Genomic DNA, 19540 nt, shown 5'->3' with positions numbered 1-19540 from the left:
TAACCAAGTGGAATGTTATCTCTTTTAATGTAATTGGACAAGGGCCTCCGTGGTTAGCTTGCCAGCTCGGCGTAATGATCCAGGAGCCTCTCACCAATGTGGTCGCTGTGAGTCTAACTCATCTTTGCTTCCTCTCTGGTCTTACGTGGGAAGGTCTGCGAGTAACGTGTGGATGTAAAACATGACTCCTCTTTGTCATGAACTGAAAAAATTAAGTAGGACATGAAAGGATAAACACACGCTTTTTATACAGGCGATAATGATTAAACAAATACCCTATAGCTACACTCCATTTCCGAAAAAGATGGCTCTCACCAGACTTTTGATTAATAATTTGCATTGTAATTAGTGATATAATTTTTTTTGTAATTCATTTTTGTTCCGATTTGTCTGGGACAAATCGTATGAAGTAGATCTTGTTATATTTCGACGATATTTACACGATAAATGTGACCGTTGAACAATCGTTGAGTTTTAGTTGAAATGTACAAGTCCTACCAAGTTTGGTGCTATTTTTAAGTTCGAATACTGCAAACGCGGCTTTTGCCGTCCATTTCTTTGTCAGTACAGAACGGACAGTATATATGTTTGTGTGTGTATGTATGTATATATATTCTCAGAGGGAATATAACCATTTGTATCTAAACCCATGTTCTCATTCGGTCATGTCCCACAATTTTCAAAATGTATATTGTGTGAAAGAAATGTCCATTCCGAACCAGCTCTCAACAAGGGTTCAACTAACAGCAAACACCACAATTCAGTATTGAAAAAAGAAAAAAAAAAAAAGATCTAAGCTTAGAAAGATAGCTTCCGGAGGATCATCCGTCTTCTCCAGTTTGGTTTCACAAGGCTTGGAAGAGCTTCTGGATGCAAAAAGAGCTGAAATTGAGTGGACAGCATACATTCTAGAAAAGGTAGAGCACAAATCGAGTGGACAGCAGATATATTCTAGAAGAGGTAGAGCACAAATCGATTGGGACAGCAGATATATTCTAGAAAATGAAGAGCTCAGATTGAGTGGACAGCTGGTATATTCTAGAAAGGTAGAGTACAAATCTAATGGACATCAGATCTATTCTAGAAAATTTAGACAGCATTCACATATATTCTAGGAAAGGTAGAGAACAAATCCTGCAGACACTATGCCATTCAACGTATATGTGTGCAAATACTATATGTGAACGATATTAATTTTAATGTATTTAAAGAAAAAATCATCACCGAAACAACGTTTCTTATTTTTGCTCTCGGGATTGACTTGTATTCAAAGAGGGATCATTGGAGTAGATTTTACTTCCAAACTAATACGAGAAAATCCAGTATATAGGGAGCGGGTACATATACTAGGTTAGGTTTGATGGTGAGATAGTGTTCCGTACTATAGTGCTAATGTTTATGTTTGCTGATGTTTCTTTATGTATAATTTTTACAGATGTGTTCCTATATGGTAATAAATGAAACATGGTTTTACGTTTAGTTCATTCGATATGGCTGTCCATTTGATATGGCTGTCCATTTGATATGGCTGTCCATTTTCATTGTATATAGAACATTGCAACTATACATACGTGTATATGTTTATATACATACAAAACAAGATTTTTTTTGGGCTGGAAACCATGGGGTTGTTGTTAGTTTGTTGCCTTCTTTTTTATCACAGTGGTTTTTTTATGTCATACCTAAGAGTCTTCCACTGATGAGCTTTCAGGCAGGTGTGTGTGAAGTAAACCACCAACCTTCGGCAGGTGCGAGAGAAACAGGTTCACCTAAATCCGGGCGTAGGTCGTCTTGCGATCCAAAACAATTGGATCCACCTTTACAGTCAACGTAAGGAAATGTTACTGCATGGGCGTAGAACGCGTAAATTGACGGGAAAAGATACTACTGCATGCTTCGAATCGCAGAGAGGCAGAACATGATTAACTAGGAACAAACCCACGTAGAGGGATTAAAACCAGGGTCCGATCTATGCTTCCTATCGCCAAAATCCCAGCTGCTCGCAGTCGCGCGAGGTGAGTCTGCGCCTGGCTTGAAACCGTCGAAAACGCCACGGGAATTCTAGAACACAATATAATTGGGTCATTTAGGCTAAGGCTACCTGGGTCCGATTTCTGGAATGGACACTGGCCATGACCACCTGGTTAAAGCGCCTGTTTTCAACGGTTTGGTCATACGAGACGTATTGTTCAAGCAACCTTTTTCTCCAGCAAGGAATTCATCAAGCCTTCGTTGTTTCCGGCTCTTTGTGACAATATGGAGTGGACCGCTTCGGTGTTCTTGTAGTTAAAGCAAGGAAAGAAGACTGGTAGGTACGGTGTCAGTATAATGTGACTGACCCGCTGTCATGCCTGGTGTCTCCTGCATTATACTTCAATGGCGGCACCACTTTGGTGACATGGATTTGCCTACTGCAAGAGGACTCAGTATATGTACACATACCTAATGGCGGTCCTTGCCGTCATATGACTGAGAAATTCCTCAGTTCATGCACCACGTAAAAGCTCTTGGATATGAACACACAAGTATAGTGGATGGCCTGTTAGTGCCATTCGAAATTTTCAACATTTTCTATTGATTTACAATGATTTATAGGTTTTTTGTTTTGTTTTGTTTTTTTTCGAAAATTTTAACATTTTCCACAGCTTTACAATAAAAAAAAAACAAGAAAACGTGGATGCTTGGGATATAGAAAATGCATGCATATGAAGTATTATTAGAAACAAATATTGATTTTATTTTTTTTTTTTACATGACTTCCTGCCTCATCAATGCGACCCCAGTGACCTTGACGTTGTGTAATATTTCTGTATAAATTTTCCTGAGCGAACGTTTTGAGAGTGGCGCATGTGCTGTTCCACCGTCTACCGGAAACGGAGTTTTGGAAGACGGCTGGTGTAGGCTTATAAATATGTCTGTTTCGACGCATAGGTCAAACGTTATTTTGGTCATATCACGATGGCGTGTCGGCGAAGGTCCCATCTGCAACGTTGATATATAAATAGTGCTACCTCACTGAAATGCCATGCTGGAAACACCAGGCATGATACCCTATATCAAGTCACAGTGTACAGTATTAGGCTCTACGGGACTTGGGTTTGAACCCGGGATTCTTAATAAAATAACCTGTTATAAAGAATGAGATATGATACTGTCAAAGGCTTGAATTTATACAATTTATACACGCATCAACAATTTTTACACAGTCCGTTTGCTACCTACACAACTATGTACAGGTACCTGTAAGTTGGAGAACTGATGTGCAACGGCGCAAAAAGTCAACCAGTATTCTTCACTCACCAGCCGCACGTTAAACCATATGTCACTACAGGCTCGTGGGTTATTCGTTCATCCAAGCGTCCCGTCAATCTTAAATCCATTCATCCATGACAGAAAAAAAAAACGAAAATTTACCGAATAAAAAAAAATAAAATAAAATGACAATCAGCCCCGGCAGGCAATTACCTGTCTTAAATAACTGAGCCAAACAACGAGCAAATTTATGAATAACCTATTTTTAACTTACTGATCGATACTATGTCAGGATATGCGAAAAGCATAGTACAGGAATTCAGGTTTAGTTTGCTCAGCGAAATTTTTACAGCTTGCCTGAAGACGTAATCACGCATACAATACAAGTTTGTGGATCTGTATAACAGCAGTATGATACAATGGGAACTGTACACCGTACAAAATATTTACTTATTCGTATTTATTGCCAGACTCAACAGTTTATCGTTTATAGATATGACAATCTTCCGACAGCTGGAATCGAACACGCGACCTCGATCACTGGACAAGGGCGTGATGGTCAGAGATAGCCAGCGCCGTAACTATCTGAGCCAGCGAGGGTCCCACTAAACTGTACTGTACGGCTCAAAAATAGCACTGTAACTTTACAGTATACAGTGCTGTTTCTACATAGTATACCGTGTACCTGTACGGTGCAGTATGGCAATGTAGTGCATGTGGAGTTAAGTATGTTGTGCTAAGGATCCACTGGCAGGTACTCCGGTACAGTAGGCCTATTGAACAGCCGTTACACATAACGAACTTCAGTAATTTTTTTTTTTTTTGATCTTAGTGGACAGCATCACGCGATCGTTAAAACTATTACGAATGTAGAGACATACGGTTCATGTCGACCACGGTCCTGCTATGTAATACCATTGTACGACACTCTGGTTAATTTATCAGTAGGTCACACGAACAACACAAATACAGGCTCTAGCCCCAAGCTTGGCGGCATCTGGTGTTTTAAAACCAATGAAATTGTGATCAATATTTAACATACATACACTGCAGCTGCTGCATGTGATATAATTAAGACTCGGCGCATGCGCTTTGCCCTTTGCTCCATCCGTGCATGGCCAGTCACCAGTAACACATGCCTGTAGCGGCCTACCTACCGGGGCTTATCGCCACCGGCCCGCGGCAAGCTGTGGAGAAACTGACAGATAACGTAAAAAACGGTCGCACTACATGTACTGAGAGCATAGACAAAAGCCTGACAGCGATGGTAAGTAAGAAATAACGGTTTTATAGATAAACTATAGAGAACTACCGGTATTATTACTCCAAATGGGTTGTGCTTTTCACTGTGCGATCGATAGACTGTCAGTACATTGTGTTTCAGTCGGTATAGCCCCATTGTGCATGATAAAATCTCGACGTAAAGCCACTGTTTCTCTGGGTAACGTTCTAGGAGTTGATTTGTTAACATGTTTTATACAGTACGTAGGGTCCAAAACTTCAGGGAACAGGTATTCCAATGGTTAGAGATGAATACAATGGAATTAAATATGTTTATTTATTTAAGCCTATTTAAACGTGTTGAATGCTCTCATGTCATCATGTGACAATATCTCATGGTAAACGTGTTGAATGCTCTCATGTCGTCATGAGACAATACTTCATGGTAAACATGTTGAATGCCCTCATGCCATCATGCCATCATATGACAGTACATCATGGTAAACGTGATGAATGCTCTCATGTCGTCGCATGACAATAACTCATGGTAGACATGTTGAATGTCCTCATGCCATCATATGACAATACCTCATGGTAAACGTGTTGAATGCTCTCATGTTGCCACGTGACAATACCTCATGGTAAACGTGATGAATGCTCTCATGTCGTCGTATGACAATAACTCATGGTAAACATTTTGAATGCCCTCATGCCCTCATATGACAATACCTTATGGTAAACGTGTTGAATGCTCTCATGTTGTCATGAAACAATACCTCATGGTAAACGTGTTGAATGCTCTCATGTTGCCACGTGACAATACCTCATGGTAAACGTGTTGAATGCCCTCATGCCCTCCGATGACAATACCTCATGGTAAACGTGTTGAATGCTCTCATGTTGCCACGTGACAATACCTCATGGTAAACGTGATGAATGCTCTCATGTCGTCGTATGACAATAACTCATGGTAAACATGTTGAATGCCCTCATGCCCTCATATGACAATACCTTATGGTAAACGTGATGAATGCTCTCATGTCATCATGTGACAATAACTCATGGTAAACGTGTTGAATGCTCTCATGTTGCCACGTGACAATACCTCATGGTAAACGTGTTGAATGCCCTCATGCCCTCCGATGACAATACCTCATGGTAAACATGTTGAATGCTCTCATGTCGTCATGTGACAGTACTATAATGTGTTAAATGTCCTCATGCCACCATATGACAATACCCATGGTAAACGTGATGAATGCTCTCATGTCGTCGTATGACAATAACTCATGGTAAACATGTTGAATGCCCTCATGCCCTCATATGACAATACCTTATGGTAAACGTGTTGAATGCTCTCATGTTGTCATGAAACAATACCTCATGATAAACGTGTTGAATGCTCTCATGTCGTCGTATGACAATACCTCATGATGAGCATGTTGAATGCCCTCATGCCATCATGTGACAATACCTCATGATGAGCATGTTGAATGCCCTCATGAAATCATATGACAATACCTTATGGTAAACGTGTTGAATGCCCTCATGTCGTCGTATGACAATACTATAACGTGTTGAAGGTTTTTTTTACCGTGTAAACACTAAATTAACATGCATGTGTTTTTTTAAAAGTGTATGTCCATGATAGTTACAATCAGCTTAAACTACAAACACTTTGTGAAGCAACTGGCTCCATCCATGCAGATCATGCTTGCTTCCGTGGAAAACATCCCGTAGGTAAAGGGAAGGGTCACATGGGTGAGTGTGCCGTCATCTGCGACATTCACTATTGATACGGGCCCGTTTCACAAAGTACACGTAAGGTTACGTGCCTCTAACTTCTATGGCGACCAGTACTGCATGTATTATATGTACCTCCCCATGGTAGTTACTTCAACGTAACGCCACGTACTCCCGTAATGCCTACCTTACATTAAAAACTTTTGATTGCGTTTAATTCAGTGAAAGGAAAAAAAGTAAGTAAAGATATTTTCCGACATTTTTCCGTGGTATTTCTACAGGCGTTTATTTCATTCCTTTCCCCTCATTTAATTGAGGCGTTTATTTACCTACACTCGGTAAAGCATCACCAGTGCGTGAAAACTGCATGTATAGCTTACACCGCTGTCACCGATGTGGAAAGTCTTTACACCTACTGTGGGACAGCCTGTACATGTGTGCATCTCGTTGTATACAGGTACATGTGTAAAGGCCTACATGTACCACAAGGGAGCTGGTCTCTTAAGCAGCAAACGGACCTTTTTACACATGTACGTACGTAGATAAAACCATTCTAATCGTACATGTCTTATTGAGCATACTTATGGTAGGAAAAATGAACTTTTGTGGGCAAAATATTTTGGTCATTCAGGGTAAGTACTAACAAAACAACCCAAACTCCATATTCCTAACACTAGCAAAATGTATACGAAAGACCTTTTCGTCCGTTCGTTCATACAGCCATGCAGTTAGGTTTTCCGCTATCCATTTCACCTATTCGATGCGTTCCAATAAGTCAGACTCACATACAGCATGCGTCCCACACACTATGACGTAAGCATAAGGCTTCATAAGACAACCGACAGGATGGTGACGTTACCATGGTGATACTTCAGCAATAAACTGTTATATTTACCTTAGGCACGGAAAAAAACAGAACATAAATCTCGCATATGACAAATCTTAATTTATTCATTATTTCCACAAGGGGCCTCCGTGGCTCAGTCAGTTAGCGCGCTAGCGCGGCTTGATGACGCAGAATCCTCCCACCAGTGTGGTTGCTGTGAGTTCAAGTCCAGCTAATGCTGGTTTCTTTTCCGTGCGTAAGTGTGAAGGTCTACCAGCAACCTGCTGATGGTCGTGGGTTTCCGCCGGTTTCCGCCCACCTTAATACTGGCCGTCGTATAAGTGAAATATTCTTGAGTACAGCGTAAATCACCAATCAAATGAATAAATAAATTATATCCACAAAGGAGGTAACGTTTTTTGCTGTGTGCCGGTTGTCTGTCTGTTCGGGGGCAAATTTAGAACGGAAAAGGTTATGTGCTGATCTTGGACTATGAGCTCAGTTTTGGTGCTAATCCGATTCGGATCCGGGAGTATTGTTCCGTTGTCTGTAGTATGGTATTGCAGGTTTGGGAGTTCGGTGTGTTTCTATATACATGGAACCTGATTTATGTTTAACGTTGTACTGAAGAATTTTTCAGTAATACGCGAAGGCGATAAGGTTTACGTATACAAGAAACCCCGAGTGCCTGGAATAAATCCGCGGACGTCGCCAGGAACCAGGCCAAACCACCTGACTTGAAACTGCGGCGGAACCAGTAGGATATGGGTTAGAACGTGTGATCTCATCGGTCAAAGGTCAAACAGCCACAAAGAGAAGAAAGTTAGCTGACTGACTGACTGAATGAATGAATAAATACTTGGGGTTTAATGTCGTGCTGAAAGATTTTTCAGCCACATGACGACGAGGGGTCACTAGGTGTGTTTAGATATATTGTGTCTCCTTTGGCAGGGCGAATCCATGCCCTCAAAGTGCTGCCTCCACCGAAGTGTCACGCCAAAGACACTACACATGACACCCCACCCAGTCACATGATACTGATAACGGGCCAACCTGTTTCCCAGCTCATGTGATAAATGCATCGCCTATTGTAAGTTAATATATATATATATATATATATATATATATATATATATATATATATATATATATATATATATATGAATAAATATATATATATATATATATATATATATATATATATATATATATATATATATATATATATATAAATATATATATATATATATATATATATATATATATATATATATATATATATATATATATATATATATATATATATATATTATTATTATACACATATAAAACAGAGAATTCATACATAGAGTGAGTTAAACATACAAACAATATCGGTGCGAAATGTCAGTAACATACATCTATACCTACGTCTCTATCCAATCAGTGACCAGCTGTTGCACAGGTATGGTCAGTTAATTTGTTTGGTTAACATCCGTCGAAGTTGAACTACAGACAGCTAACGCTCGACAGACCCACATATTTACAGGAATGTATAGTGCACACACTTTGGCCGACATGGGCTTCGCATGGCTTTTATGACCTGGAAATATTTTGAATAATTTAGTTGACGTTTACCACATTTTGGATATTGGAATGCACTGTAAGTATATCATGAGTAAATCTGCCCTTTGTTTCTCCCCTCTTCTCGTCTCTTATGTGGGTGAAGAACTGCTTTATTTATTTATTTATTTATTTATTGCAAATCACTGTCCATGCAAAATACCCTAAATGCCCATAAATTTCGTCCATGACTAACTTGCCCATTTTTCCTGATTCTGCAAGTTCTAATGTTTTTAGAAAATTGGTTTTGAGGTTTGCTTGGAACATGGGATGATATTCTGGAGGAAATTTGAAAGAGTCAGCGCCAAAAATAATATTTTGTGATATCTATTTGCATCTAAATATGCACTTTGGTAGACAAAATTTTAGATCATTTAGGGTCTTCATTACCATGTAGTGATAGATTACTTGGTTTCACGACAAACCCATTAGAAAACAATACAAACCCGTGGTTTGGTAAGGTTTATATTCCTTTTAAAGGGAAGCACTGTGTGTCTCGAATCCTGGAATTTGGATCGTGGAGCTGCACACATCTGTCGACATCTTGGCAGTCGTTGGAACTTTAACTGTGAGAAGTACGGAAATGTGTCCGAAAATTCCAGTCGTTGACATCTGAACTGGAAATAAAGAGAGAAGAAAATGGGGAACAAGGAGAAAGAAAACATATACTCTTTTAGTTTCAACTTGTATTTATTTAGTTTTTTGACTGTAGTTTTACGCCATACTCAAGAATAGTTCACTCATATCACGGCGGTCATCATCAGGGTGGAAGGAAAGCGGGTAGAGGCCGGGGAGAAGCCCACGGCCATCTGAAGGTCGCTGTCGGACTTCCCCATGCGCGACTAGCGAGGAAGCCTTTACGGGCCAACGTGGTCGAGGGGGGGGGGGGGGGGGGGGAAATAATATACTACATGAAGCAAACTGGTATTTGTATGAAATACTGAGGAAATAAAAAAAAGAGAGATGTATGTGTGTGCTTGGGTGAGTGAAGGGGGTGTGGGTGGGTGGTTAAAGGGTGGGTGGGTTGTGTGGGTGGGTGGTTAAAGGGGGTGTGAGGAGGGGGTTAAATAACAACGTAAATCAAATCAAGAAGATGTATATGTAGGTGAAAGCAACAAGACATAGGTTATTTACTATTCTGTACGTCTTATTTAATTTATTTTATGTAAAACTGATCTGTGAACCAGTGGATTCAGGCTGTTTTTGTCTCTTCAGCAAGACATGTATTGTTACGGAAAAGAAAGCTCTCAAACGATGTTGACTTTTTCTATTGAAGTTTCTGTTGATCGCATCCCTGAATTTTGTTACAAATAACACGGGTGTCACGGTGTTCGACCGAAACACTGCTAATGTAGTCGGACCCTGGTCTCTTTAGTGCCTAGAGTGGATCATCGAACATTCTCTTGCAATGCTTGAGAAATACTTCACTAGTTGATCCACAAAACGTAATCGCAAAGGTAGAAATGAACATTCAACTATTCAGCTTGGACCGAAATTACTTTAGGCGGGAAAGCTTCAACATTCAAATAAATGAATAAATGTTGCATGCCAGAGACATTTTTTTAGATGCCACGGTAATGCATCACTGTAATGACGTCAGCGTCCTGTCAGTTCTGATGACATAGAACAGACTTACGTAGGCTTCAGACCTTTTGAGGTACATTGTGCGTCGGGTTTTTCATGTCTAGTAAGATCATTTCAGAGATGTATATGTGATTATTTATTTCATTGGTGTTTTACGCCGTACTTAAGAATATTTCATCTATATGCCGGCGGCCAGCATTATGGTGGGAGGAAATCGGGCAGAGCCCGGGGGCAACCCACGACCATCCGCGGATTGATGGCAGACCTTAGGACGTACGGCCGGAGAGGGAGCCTCCATGAGATGGACTTGAACTCACAGCGACCGCATTGTTGAGAGGCTCCTGGGTCATTGGGTCGTACTGGCGTGGTTACCCCCCACCCCCTCCCGATATATATGTGAATCACACGAAGAAATGACACACTGAACAGTGACTGTCTGTCTGCATGCACTACATGTCAAATGAATGAACGATAAGATTGTTTAACACTAGTCGTTGTAATAGACATCGTCAACCATAATAGACGTTACGGGTCCATAACCGCAAGATCATTTTCCGAAAGAACGTTCACCACAAACCACCAAAGTACTAAGAAAGAATACAAAGTCAAAAAACTAGGACAGATTCATGCAGAGAAAACAGACAACAGTTTTCACTGCCCTGTCATGCACTATGCAAGTTCATAATCCTTTAATTTATTTATTTATTTGATTGGTGTTTTACACCGTACTCAAGAATATTTCCCTTACACGACGGCGGTCAGCATTACAGGGAGAGGAAACCGGGCAGAGCCCTGGGGGAACCCACGACCATCAGCAGATTTCTGACAGAGTTTCCCCACTTACAGCCGCAGAGGAAGCCAGCATAAACTAGACTTGAACTCACAGTGACCTCATTGGTGAGAGTCTCCTGGATCATTACGCTGCGCTAACGCGCTAACCTACTGAGCCACGGAGACCCCAGTTGGCTTTAATCAAAAATGTATATGTATCCCAGATCTGCCCGGTTTCCTCCCACCATAATGTTAGCCGCCGTCGTATAAGTGAAATATTCTTGAGTATGGCGTAAAACACCAATCAAATAAATGAATAAATAAATAAGTAAATAAATACATAACTGTGCTCATTTTAATCTATCTTACATACAAACAATTCATTTGTTTCGAATTACAGGTATAAGCAAAATCGTTGAAAAACCGGACGGGCAAGTAAAACAACATCAAGATGAGCGCGTGCTGTTCTTCAGATGAAATGGCTTCTTCACATACATCATCAAACAGGGAGTTCATGACAACCGGAAGTGACGTAGAAACACGCAGCCATTGCAGTTTGGCGGACAGTTTGGAATCCGAGGCCCTCGAAGTAAATGGCGAGAAGTCCACTGAGGCTAGTTTGCAACGGAGTTCGTCATCCCGTCTTCCCAGGTTACAGCGGTCTCACACGTTCAACACAAAGAGTCCGGTCAATAAATCCGGCATTTACGTGGACGCGAGAAAAGACGAGAGGAATGCACGTGGCAGATTTTCAATACCACGTGACGATATTTCATGTTTGCCGCACGCAGATTGCGGAGGTACCAACTCCCTGTGTCACTGGAACTCGGACGGCAAGGCGCAAGTCCGGGAAAACACAACGAGTAAACGCCGATTTGAGCTGCAGCATTCTCTGCACGAGCGAGAGGCGGAAACTCCCGAGTACATCACTCCGAGTCAGCGGAAAGACCATCTGATCAAAGACCTGAAAGCACAGGTGCGAGAGCTGAAACAGACCTTGCAACATCGAGACATGGAGGCGGAACAGATGAAACTCGAACTGAAAGAAGAAGCCGCCGGGGAGGTGGAAAAACGAAACGAGGAATTGGAAAATGTTCGAAAAGAGCTGGAAGACATGAAATGCAAATACGAAGACCTGACGAAATCGTACGAAGAGTCAGTAAAGGCGGTGACAACCATGGAACAGACAATGGATGAGCTGAAGGTAAACGTATTGTACTATCTTACTATTCTATTGATTTCACACACTGGGTGTCACACGCTGGTATGGATCATGCAGCCAACGTATTGTACAGTGCGGCCTGTGTGTGTGTGTATATACAGCGGCTGTATAAGGGTGTCATGGGATAAAGCCATATGTATTGTGATATGCGGGTCACTCAGCCTTTACGTAATTTGATTGCTCCATGTGCTACATATATAATAAATAAATGTTGTATATACAATAATGCAATGAAACGCCGCCAGGCTGGGACTCACAGTCGTTTTAGCGCATAGGACAGTTTGCTTTCTGCGTTTATAACTGGGCGCTATAAAGATTCAGACCGCGGATTGCGATCTTATAACAGTTGTCATAATCTATCATTCAAGACGCCCTTTTTACATAAATCACAATCCAGGTTAATCTCTTAACTACTTTATCTAGTCGATAAACTTGTGAGCGCTGGTTCTATGCTGTGGTAGTCCATGTCCATGTTTTGAATATCTTTTTTGTATTGAAGATTGTGGTATTTGAACTCTAGACGGAAATGGCTTTGTGAAAAAGGTCTATGAGTTTAAATTACGTACCTAAGTCATGGACCAGTTTGAGTGAAATATTTCATGAGCGTTTACTAAACATTTAAGGCTAGTGATTGATTATTCCGTACTGGACAAGGTGCGCTAAAGCACTTTCAGCGCTTTTTAACAGTGTCAAACAATGCCAACCATGCCCAATATCCAAACATATGCTCGCAAGCAGATACCGTATTAATGACCCAACAATGTTAACCTTCGTGCACATATTCCCGTGACAGTTACAGTAACGAACCAAAACCGTGTCAGTTTTCATGACAAATATTTGTATATGGTAGATAAAGTATAACGAACAAAATACTGTCCATATCAAAGGGTATATATTCAAGACGGTAATGAACTCACTACCAATTTTTGTACATGCTTATACATGTATTTCCATTGCAGCTAAGGTAAAATAAACCCAACGGGTGTTAATCTTAAAGATAGATTTCCATGGTAGATGCCGTAGCGCACAGAAAATGTGTCAGTGTTTTGAACAGCCTCTGTCACTTCAGCACTGCTCGTATAATTGTTTGTGTAGTTTAACATGAAGTTCAACGCAGATCGGTTGACACTCAGAATATGACAAGTGTGATATTGAGGTGATTCTGCGGGCAAAAATGTGCGCGTAAGTTCTCAAGTTTTTTGCCAAAAGGCGGTTAGTTTACTCCGAGCACTCAGGTTGTATTCACTTATAACGCTTTACCGCACGCCGCGTTGTATTTGTAGAACGGTTTTGTGCGCAGTTTTAGATTGATAAGTCAAAAGACTAATTACGTCACTGTCAACTTACTAATCAACTTATGTCGACAAGACAAATAGTCCCCCAACCTTTTGGAGTATGTAATAAGCCTGATATTAGCCTGATTATAATGATAATATGGCAGCGTATAGTATTTATATATGAAAACTGTAAACTTAACTTATAAACTTGGAAACTGTATAAGTCATAAGCCATAAAACGTTACATGAATTATTTATTTCATTGTTGTTGAACCACATACTTAAAAAAACTTAGCACGTATACCATAGTGGTCCGTGCCTTGAATGCTCAGGGAAAACCACCAACCTTTGGCAAGTCACTGGAGAACTTTCTTACATGTGACTTACAGATGGGCACACCATAGTGGTGGTCGTGAACGAACATAAGATTGCGCAAATAGTCACTGGAGAGCGGGATATTTTACATACATATCAAAAGCACTACAATTGTTGGCCCAGTTGGTACACATACGTGTGTCTTCTACATTTAAGTACATGCGGGTGGCTGTCTATACAAGTAGTCGTTTGTGACAGGCTACCTTTAAGTCCGACATCTAGCTGTCTAAAATCAATATTACAATGCAAACTAAGGCCGAGGACACATCTAAACTTCGATCCGACTGATCTAGGGTACTGTGTTAGCACTCCCTTGATGTCAAATCTGTTTACCTGCAAAGTTAATATTGCACGTACCACTAACACCAGATGACTGAGTCTTTTTAAAGGGCGAAGAGACTTCTGGTGGAGGTTAGGGTTTAATTCTGATTAGAAAGACAAAGGTCCCCAAAGTGTAGAAAAAAGTCTTTGGTAATATAATAACTCCTTGTTTTTTTTTTCTTTCAAAGTAATATTTATTTATTTATAAGATTGGTGTTTTACGTCGTATTTCACTTATGGTGGGAGCAAACTGGGTAGAGGCCGGGGTAAACCCACGATCGTCCGCAGGTTGCTGACGGACCTTCCCGCAGAGAGGAAGCCAGTTCAAATTAATAAAAGTACACTATACCCTCACCTTCACACAGTCTAACTGATGGATTTTTTGAATCGGTAGCCTTATAGGTAGTCGTCGAAATGTACGTGTGGATGTAGTCTCCCGAAATCTGTGTGTGCCGAGTGTCACACTACTGCGGAACGCCGGGCAATGAGGGACAGACGTATGCACCTTACAGCGTATGCATCGCTCCTTTCGCCCACTCCTTACGTGTCTACAAGTTGTCTGTCCAAGATCAGGTTTGAACCCACAGTCCGTGTGTCGTGGTTAGAAATCACGTACCTTAATCTCCGAGCTACATCCCGTTCCCCATTGTAATATTACTGGTTTTACGCTGACTTACTGTGCGCATGACAATTTATCATTCAGCTCTTAGAATACTCCCTTAATATCGCGAATAGTCCTAATAATGCACGTTAACCCAAATATCTATCGGACGTATGGTTGACTTATCCGCCCTCTTATTTTTTACAGACGGCCATGGAGTGTAAGGAGAAGGAACAGGAAAAACTTTATCTGCAGATGTACCGGAAAGGCCGCCAGGTGGCGCAGATTGAGCGCGAGGAAGAGGTGAACATGCGCAAAGTTTTATTGGAACTGTCATAGAAATAGAACCCGATGTTAGTGTACCGATCTGGAGATAGTGCGTGTCCTTTCGCATTTTCAATTTACATTGTTACTATTTCACCCACAACGTTTTACTGCCAAGTTGAGGTTGCCTTATCTGACAGGAAGTGGGAAATGTTCCACTGGAAACAAGTTGGTTCCATGGAACACGATTTGAATTGTGGTTTCACTCAGCCGCCTAGAACATGCCTTGCGTCTTTCCAGCATCAATGAAAGCCTCAGATATCTTCTCTTTGTATCATTCCGCCTTAATTTCGTACTTATATAAACTTTCTTTGTTCTTTGGTGGTTTATGTTAAACGTCGTTTTGGGAATTGTCCTTGCCATTCATGATCTGGAGCGTCCATATTGGTTAACTGCTGGTATACGAATGTCTTTTTCGACGCACAGATTCAATCTGTGTAAGTATTTAAGACTTACAACATAGAGAGTAAAACCAGAGTAGCGATGACGGTGTGACAGTTGGCAAATTGCTACACGCAACCGATAGAATACGACCTCTTGTCAAATTACTTCACATGGGGTTGTATCCCCACTGTTCATGTAAATGCTTAAATTGTAACAAATTGCACGCTCCCTAGCACCATCCCTTAGGAAGAATTAGGTAAAAAAATTGCACCGATGGTCCCTGGTTTAGCATTTCTCAAAATGCATCAGATTTGATATAAAATCACACGAAAACAATGCAAAGGGACGAGTCCTCGTGTATGCTAAAGTTCACCATAAGGATTCAGGTCTAGTCTACTTGCCGAATTGTGTTTTATGCAGGAATACAAAACACGTCATTCGCTGCTGTTGCACTGTAGTGCTTGTGAACTACATTTACGTCATTGGTTTATCAACACAACTACACAGAAACTGTGACGTATTACACGGTCTTGGAAGGGCCTGTTCGCGATGGATGGGTATTTAGGTTTAAACGCTGTAACCAGTCAAATTACTTCATACGTTTTATTTTAAAACTTTCAGAATCTCTAGTACCGTGCTTCACAACTGTGTCTAATTATTTTTCTTTATCCAGGAGACTGTATATTCATCGTGTTATATTAGCTTTATTTCATTGATTTGATCGATGATTTACGCTGTACTCAAGAATATTTCACTTATATCATGGCGGCCTGCATTATGGTGGGTGGAAAGCGGACAGAATCAGGGGGAAATCCACGACCATCCGCAGGTTGCTGGCAGACCATCCCATGGATGGCCAGAGAGGTAGCCAGCATGAGCTGGACTTGAACTCACAGCGACCGCGTTGGTTAACGTCTGATATACGAATGTTTGTTTACAGACATAGATTTTGAATCTCTCTCTGAGGACCTCCATGGCCGCTGTAGTAGTAGTAGCTGTCAATTCATGTCTACCTCATTCTGGCACCCACTCCGGCCGTACGTGGGAAGATCTACTAGCAACCTACCCTCCCACGATTATCCTGACCGCCGTCGTACAAGTGAAATATTCTTAAGTACAGCGTAAAAAAACTCCAATCAAATAAATAAATCTCTCACTCTAGACTCCAAATCCTTAACCATCACGTTCTGAAATTGGAACGTTATCACACTGGTCTACAATCTGTTAACTAACTTCACGTGATAAAATCCATACAAGCCGGTTCAACGTTGTTTAAACAACATGTACCTCTTTGCTTTTCAATATAACTATACATGCAGAAACGATGACATCTTACAAAAATGAACAAAATAGTACATGCCTTGGGCCGGCGTGGTTTATTCAGATATTGCCCACTCTGTATAGACATGTTTCATTGAAAACATATTATTGTGTCTTGAAAGTCACTGTTTCATTGGATATTTGCTTGAAGAAACCAGGTGTATTGTATATTTTCCCTTTGATTCAAAGCTTAAATGCACCTACTAAAGATCCCGGAAGCAATATAAAAATGTTTTATGTAAATAAATAAATAAATAAATAACGGGGAACCACGTGGTTTGGTGGTTAAGGTGCTAGTGTAGCAAAATGAAACAATACTCACCAGTGCTTTCACTGTGAGTTCAAGTCGAACTATTGTTGATTTTCTCTCAGGTCGCCTTTCAGCAACCCGCGAATGGTCGTGGGTTTCCTCGGGCTCTGCCCAATTTCCTCACACAATAGTGCTATCCGCCGTGGTATAAGTGAAATATTGTTGGTAACGGCGTAAAACACCAATCAAGTAAATAAATAAAATAAATGCTAATCTACTCAGCAGTCTACAGCCACGTAATCAAATTCATTTTTCTCTTGTTTTCAGCTTGAGGACATGGTGGGTAAAGGCATAAGGAGTCCCAGCTTCACCATTCGGGAGTTAGTCCGAAAGTTAGCGGTCACCGAGACAGAATTGGCCAAGTGGCAATCTCTGCGGCGGAAAGAGTCCTACGAAGAGGGTGAAAAGCCGGAAAGCGAATCGGAGGCAACCCTCCGCTTTCTTAGGGACTCTTTTTTCCATTATTTGACTGACGCCAAATCTTCGGACGATCACCTTCGAGCGATTATTCGGATTTTTAATTTCGACGAAGAACATCGGAAAAAGATCGCCAAGGCCCTGCTGGACGGGAAGCACTTGAAGAAATAAACTGATTTCACAAGTGAATATGATTTGAAGGACAGGATTCTTGTTTTCAATTTGCAAACCTATACTTGCGGGTCGCAATATTGACGCTTTATGAAAAGGTACCGTGATTTAGAAAGGTTGCCTTTAGGGAAGGAAATAAATCCGAAAAATGTGTCAATCTAACCAGCAAACCAGCATCCCCTGAATTTTCTGAAACATCCAAATATCACAGGATCTGTTTCAAAATTTCGGTTTCATTGCGGATTGATTTGCCGTCGACTTGTTATTTCTGGTGACTCTTAATCTATACAACAGGCAACTATCTTGATTTTCTCAAGATACCACAACATGTTCAACAACAACCAAGCAGACTAACAAAGGAGGAACAATATACCAATATTTTATGCTCATTAGGTCTTCCGAATTTATCTTTCAGATATACAGATTTGTGCTCTTCCACTCACTAATCCGGAATGTGCTGTCCTCAACATATCAAATTTTTACGCCACAAGAACATGTTCCTTTTAACCCTACACTTAGTCTGTCTTAATTTCACCCAATTATTCGTGAATAAGCATAACGTCACAATGGGATACCGGCGGGTTATCTTCTCACAACAGGTGTCGCTAGTGTGAATTAGGACTTGCGCGTCACAAGTCTTTTGTTGCGCGACACGAAACATGTTGCGCCTTGCGGTTCCATCTGTAACGTATTTGGTCTACCCACTGTGACGTATTTGGTCTACCCGCTGTGACGTCATGCTGTTGACGCTGCAGTGGAATGTCCAGCGTGACTGAAATGACATAAAACATCCCACTTCGGACTTTTGCCGGTATCCCATTTGCACAAACGTGTGTTCGCTTACCGCTACCATTTTCAATATTAGTCAGTCCCACCGTACTGGGCATCGTCCGAAAATAAAATCTTGGAACGTTGAGATTGAAAGCAGAAAATTTTTGTTTCAGTAATAAATGGTATTTACTATAAATAACTATTGTCAAAAAAGATGATTTTAATTTTAGAAAGAGCAGCGTAGCAAAGGAGACACGTGATTTGAAAATGGCGGTTTGTGACGTTCAGATGCTGTCCAAGTGGATACATCGATTATATGTGTGTCGTTATAGCCTTCATTATTTCTGTATAATCAGGTGAAATCCATTCAAGATTGCTTTAAGATCACAGGCAACCTGTTTTCGCTTCGCACAGCTTTGGCACTTTGAGCACAGCACAGGCGTAATGACCGAACTTCGGTTTTGGGAATGTACGATGACTCGATTGGCGGTCAGTGTTGACGCTGAGCTGGGTACACGGCCAACCGACCTATGCTACACTCAAAAAAAATAATAATAAATCTGTTAATTTTAAAACAAAGTCTGTTGTCTGAGTGATGCTAGAATGTATTCTGTTATTCCAGCGGATTGTTCTATTAAATATAACACACATATTTTATTAATTCAATTAAGTTAAAAAATGTATGAAATAATTGTTCTATTGTTCTGATTGTTCTATTAAATATAACACACATATTTTATTAATTCAATTAAATTACAAATGTATGAAATAAAGATTCTATTAGACGAACAGAATATATGACACAATATATGACACATCATAAATGGCCATCAAATGTTTCTTATTTCAACATGTGTAGGCCTACAGTGTATATACGGTTGACAGAAGGAATTGGGGTTAAATGAGATGAACTGAGTGCTTATGCCCTTTTCTATGTACATACACAAGTCCTCTTGTACATGGTCAAATTTTCTGAAATTCTGGCAACGCTTATATTTTAGAATAAAATCAAAAATATCCCTTAAATTTTATTATTTGGCACAGTGTC

The 19540-nt window shown here is 40.6% G+C and overlaps 1 protein-coding gene across 1 annotated transcript; it reads left to right on the top strand.

Annotated features, from left to right (window-relative positions):
- Positions 1 to 11408: 11408 nt before the first annotated feature.
- On the top strand, positions 11409 to 19295 carry LOC135463940 (protein quick-to-court-like). The gene is made up of 3 exons (XM_064741404.1): positions 11409 to 12203; positions 15003 to 15098; positions 17401 to 19295. The coding sequence occupies exons 1-3, from the start codon at positions 11451 to 11453 to the stop codon at positions 17719 to 17721; spliced, it is 1170 nt and encodes a 389-aa protein (XP_064597474.1). The 5' UTR covers positions 11409 to 11450; the 3' UTR covers positions 17722 to 19295.
- The last annotated feature ends 245 nt before the right edge of the window (positions 19296 to 19540 follow it).

Source organism: Liolophura sinensis, chromosome 3 (genome assembly GCF_032854445.1).
Source record: "Liolophura sinensis isolate JHLJ2023 chromosome 3, CUHK_Ljap_v2, whole genome shotgun sequence".
Taxonomy (NCBI): domain Eukaryota; kingdom Metazoa; phylum Mollusca; class Polyplacophora; order Chitonida; family Chitonidae; genus Liolophura; species Liolophura sinensis.
This window is presented reverse-complemented; position numbering and strand designations above follow the sequence as displayed.

Coding starts and splice junctions, on each gene's coding strand:
- LOC135463940 (XM_064741404.1), top strand. CDS start 11,451: ATGAGCGCGTGCTGTTCTTCAGATGAAATGGCTTCTTCACATACATCA. Junction 12,204..15,002: donor AGACAATGGATGAGCTGAAG/GTAAACGTATTG, acceptor TATTTTTTACAG/ACGGCCATGGAGTGTAAGGA. Junction 15,099..17,400: donor AGATTGAGCGCGAGGAAGAG/GTGAACATGCGC, acceptor TCTTGTTTTCAG/CTTGAGGACATGGTGGGTAA.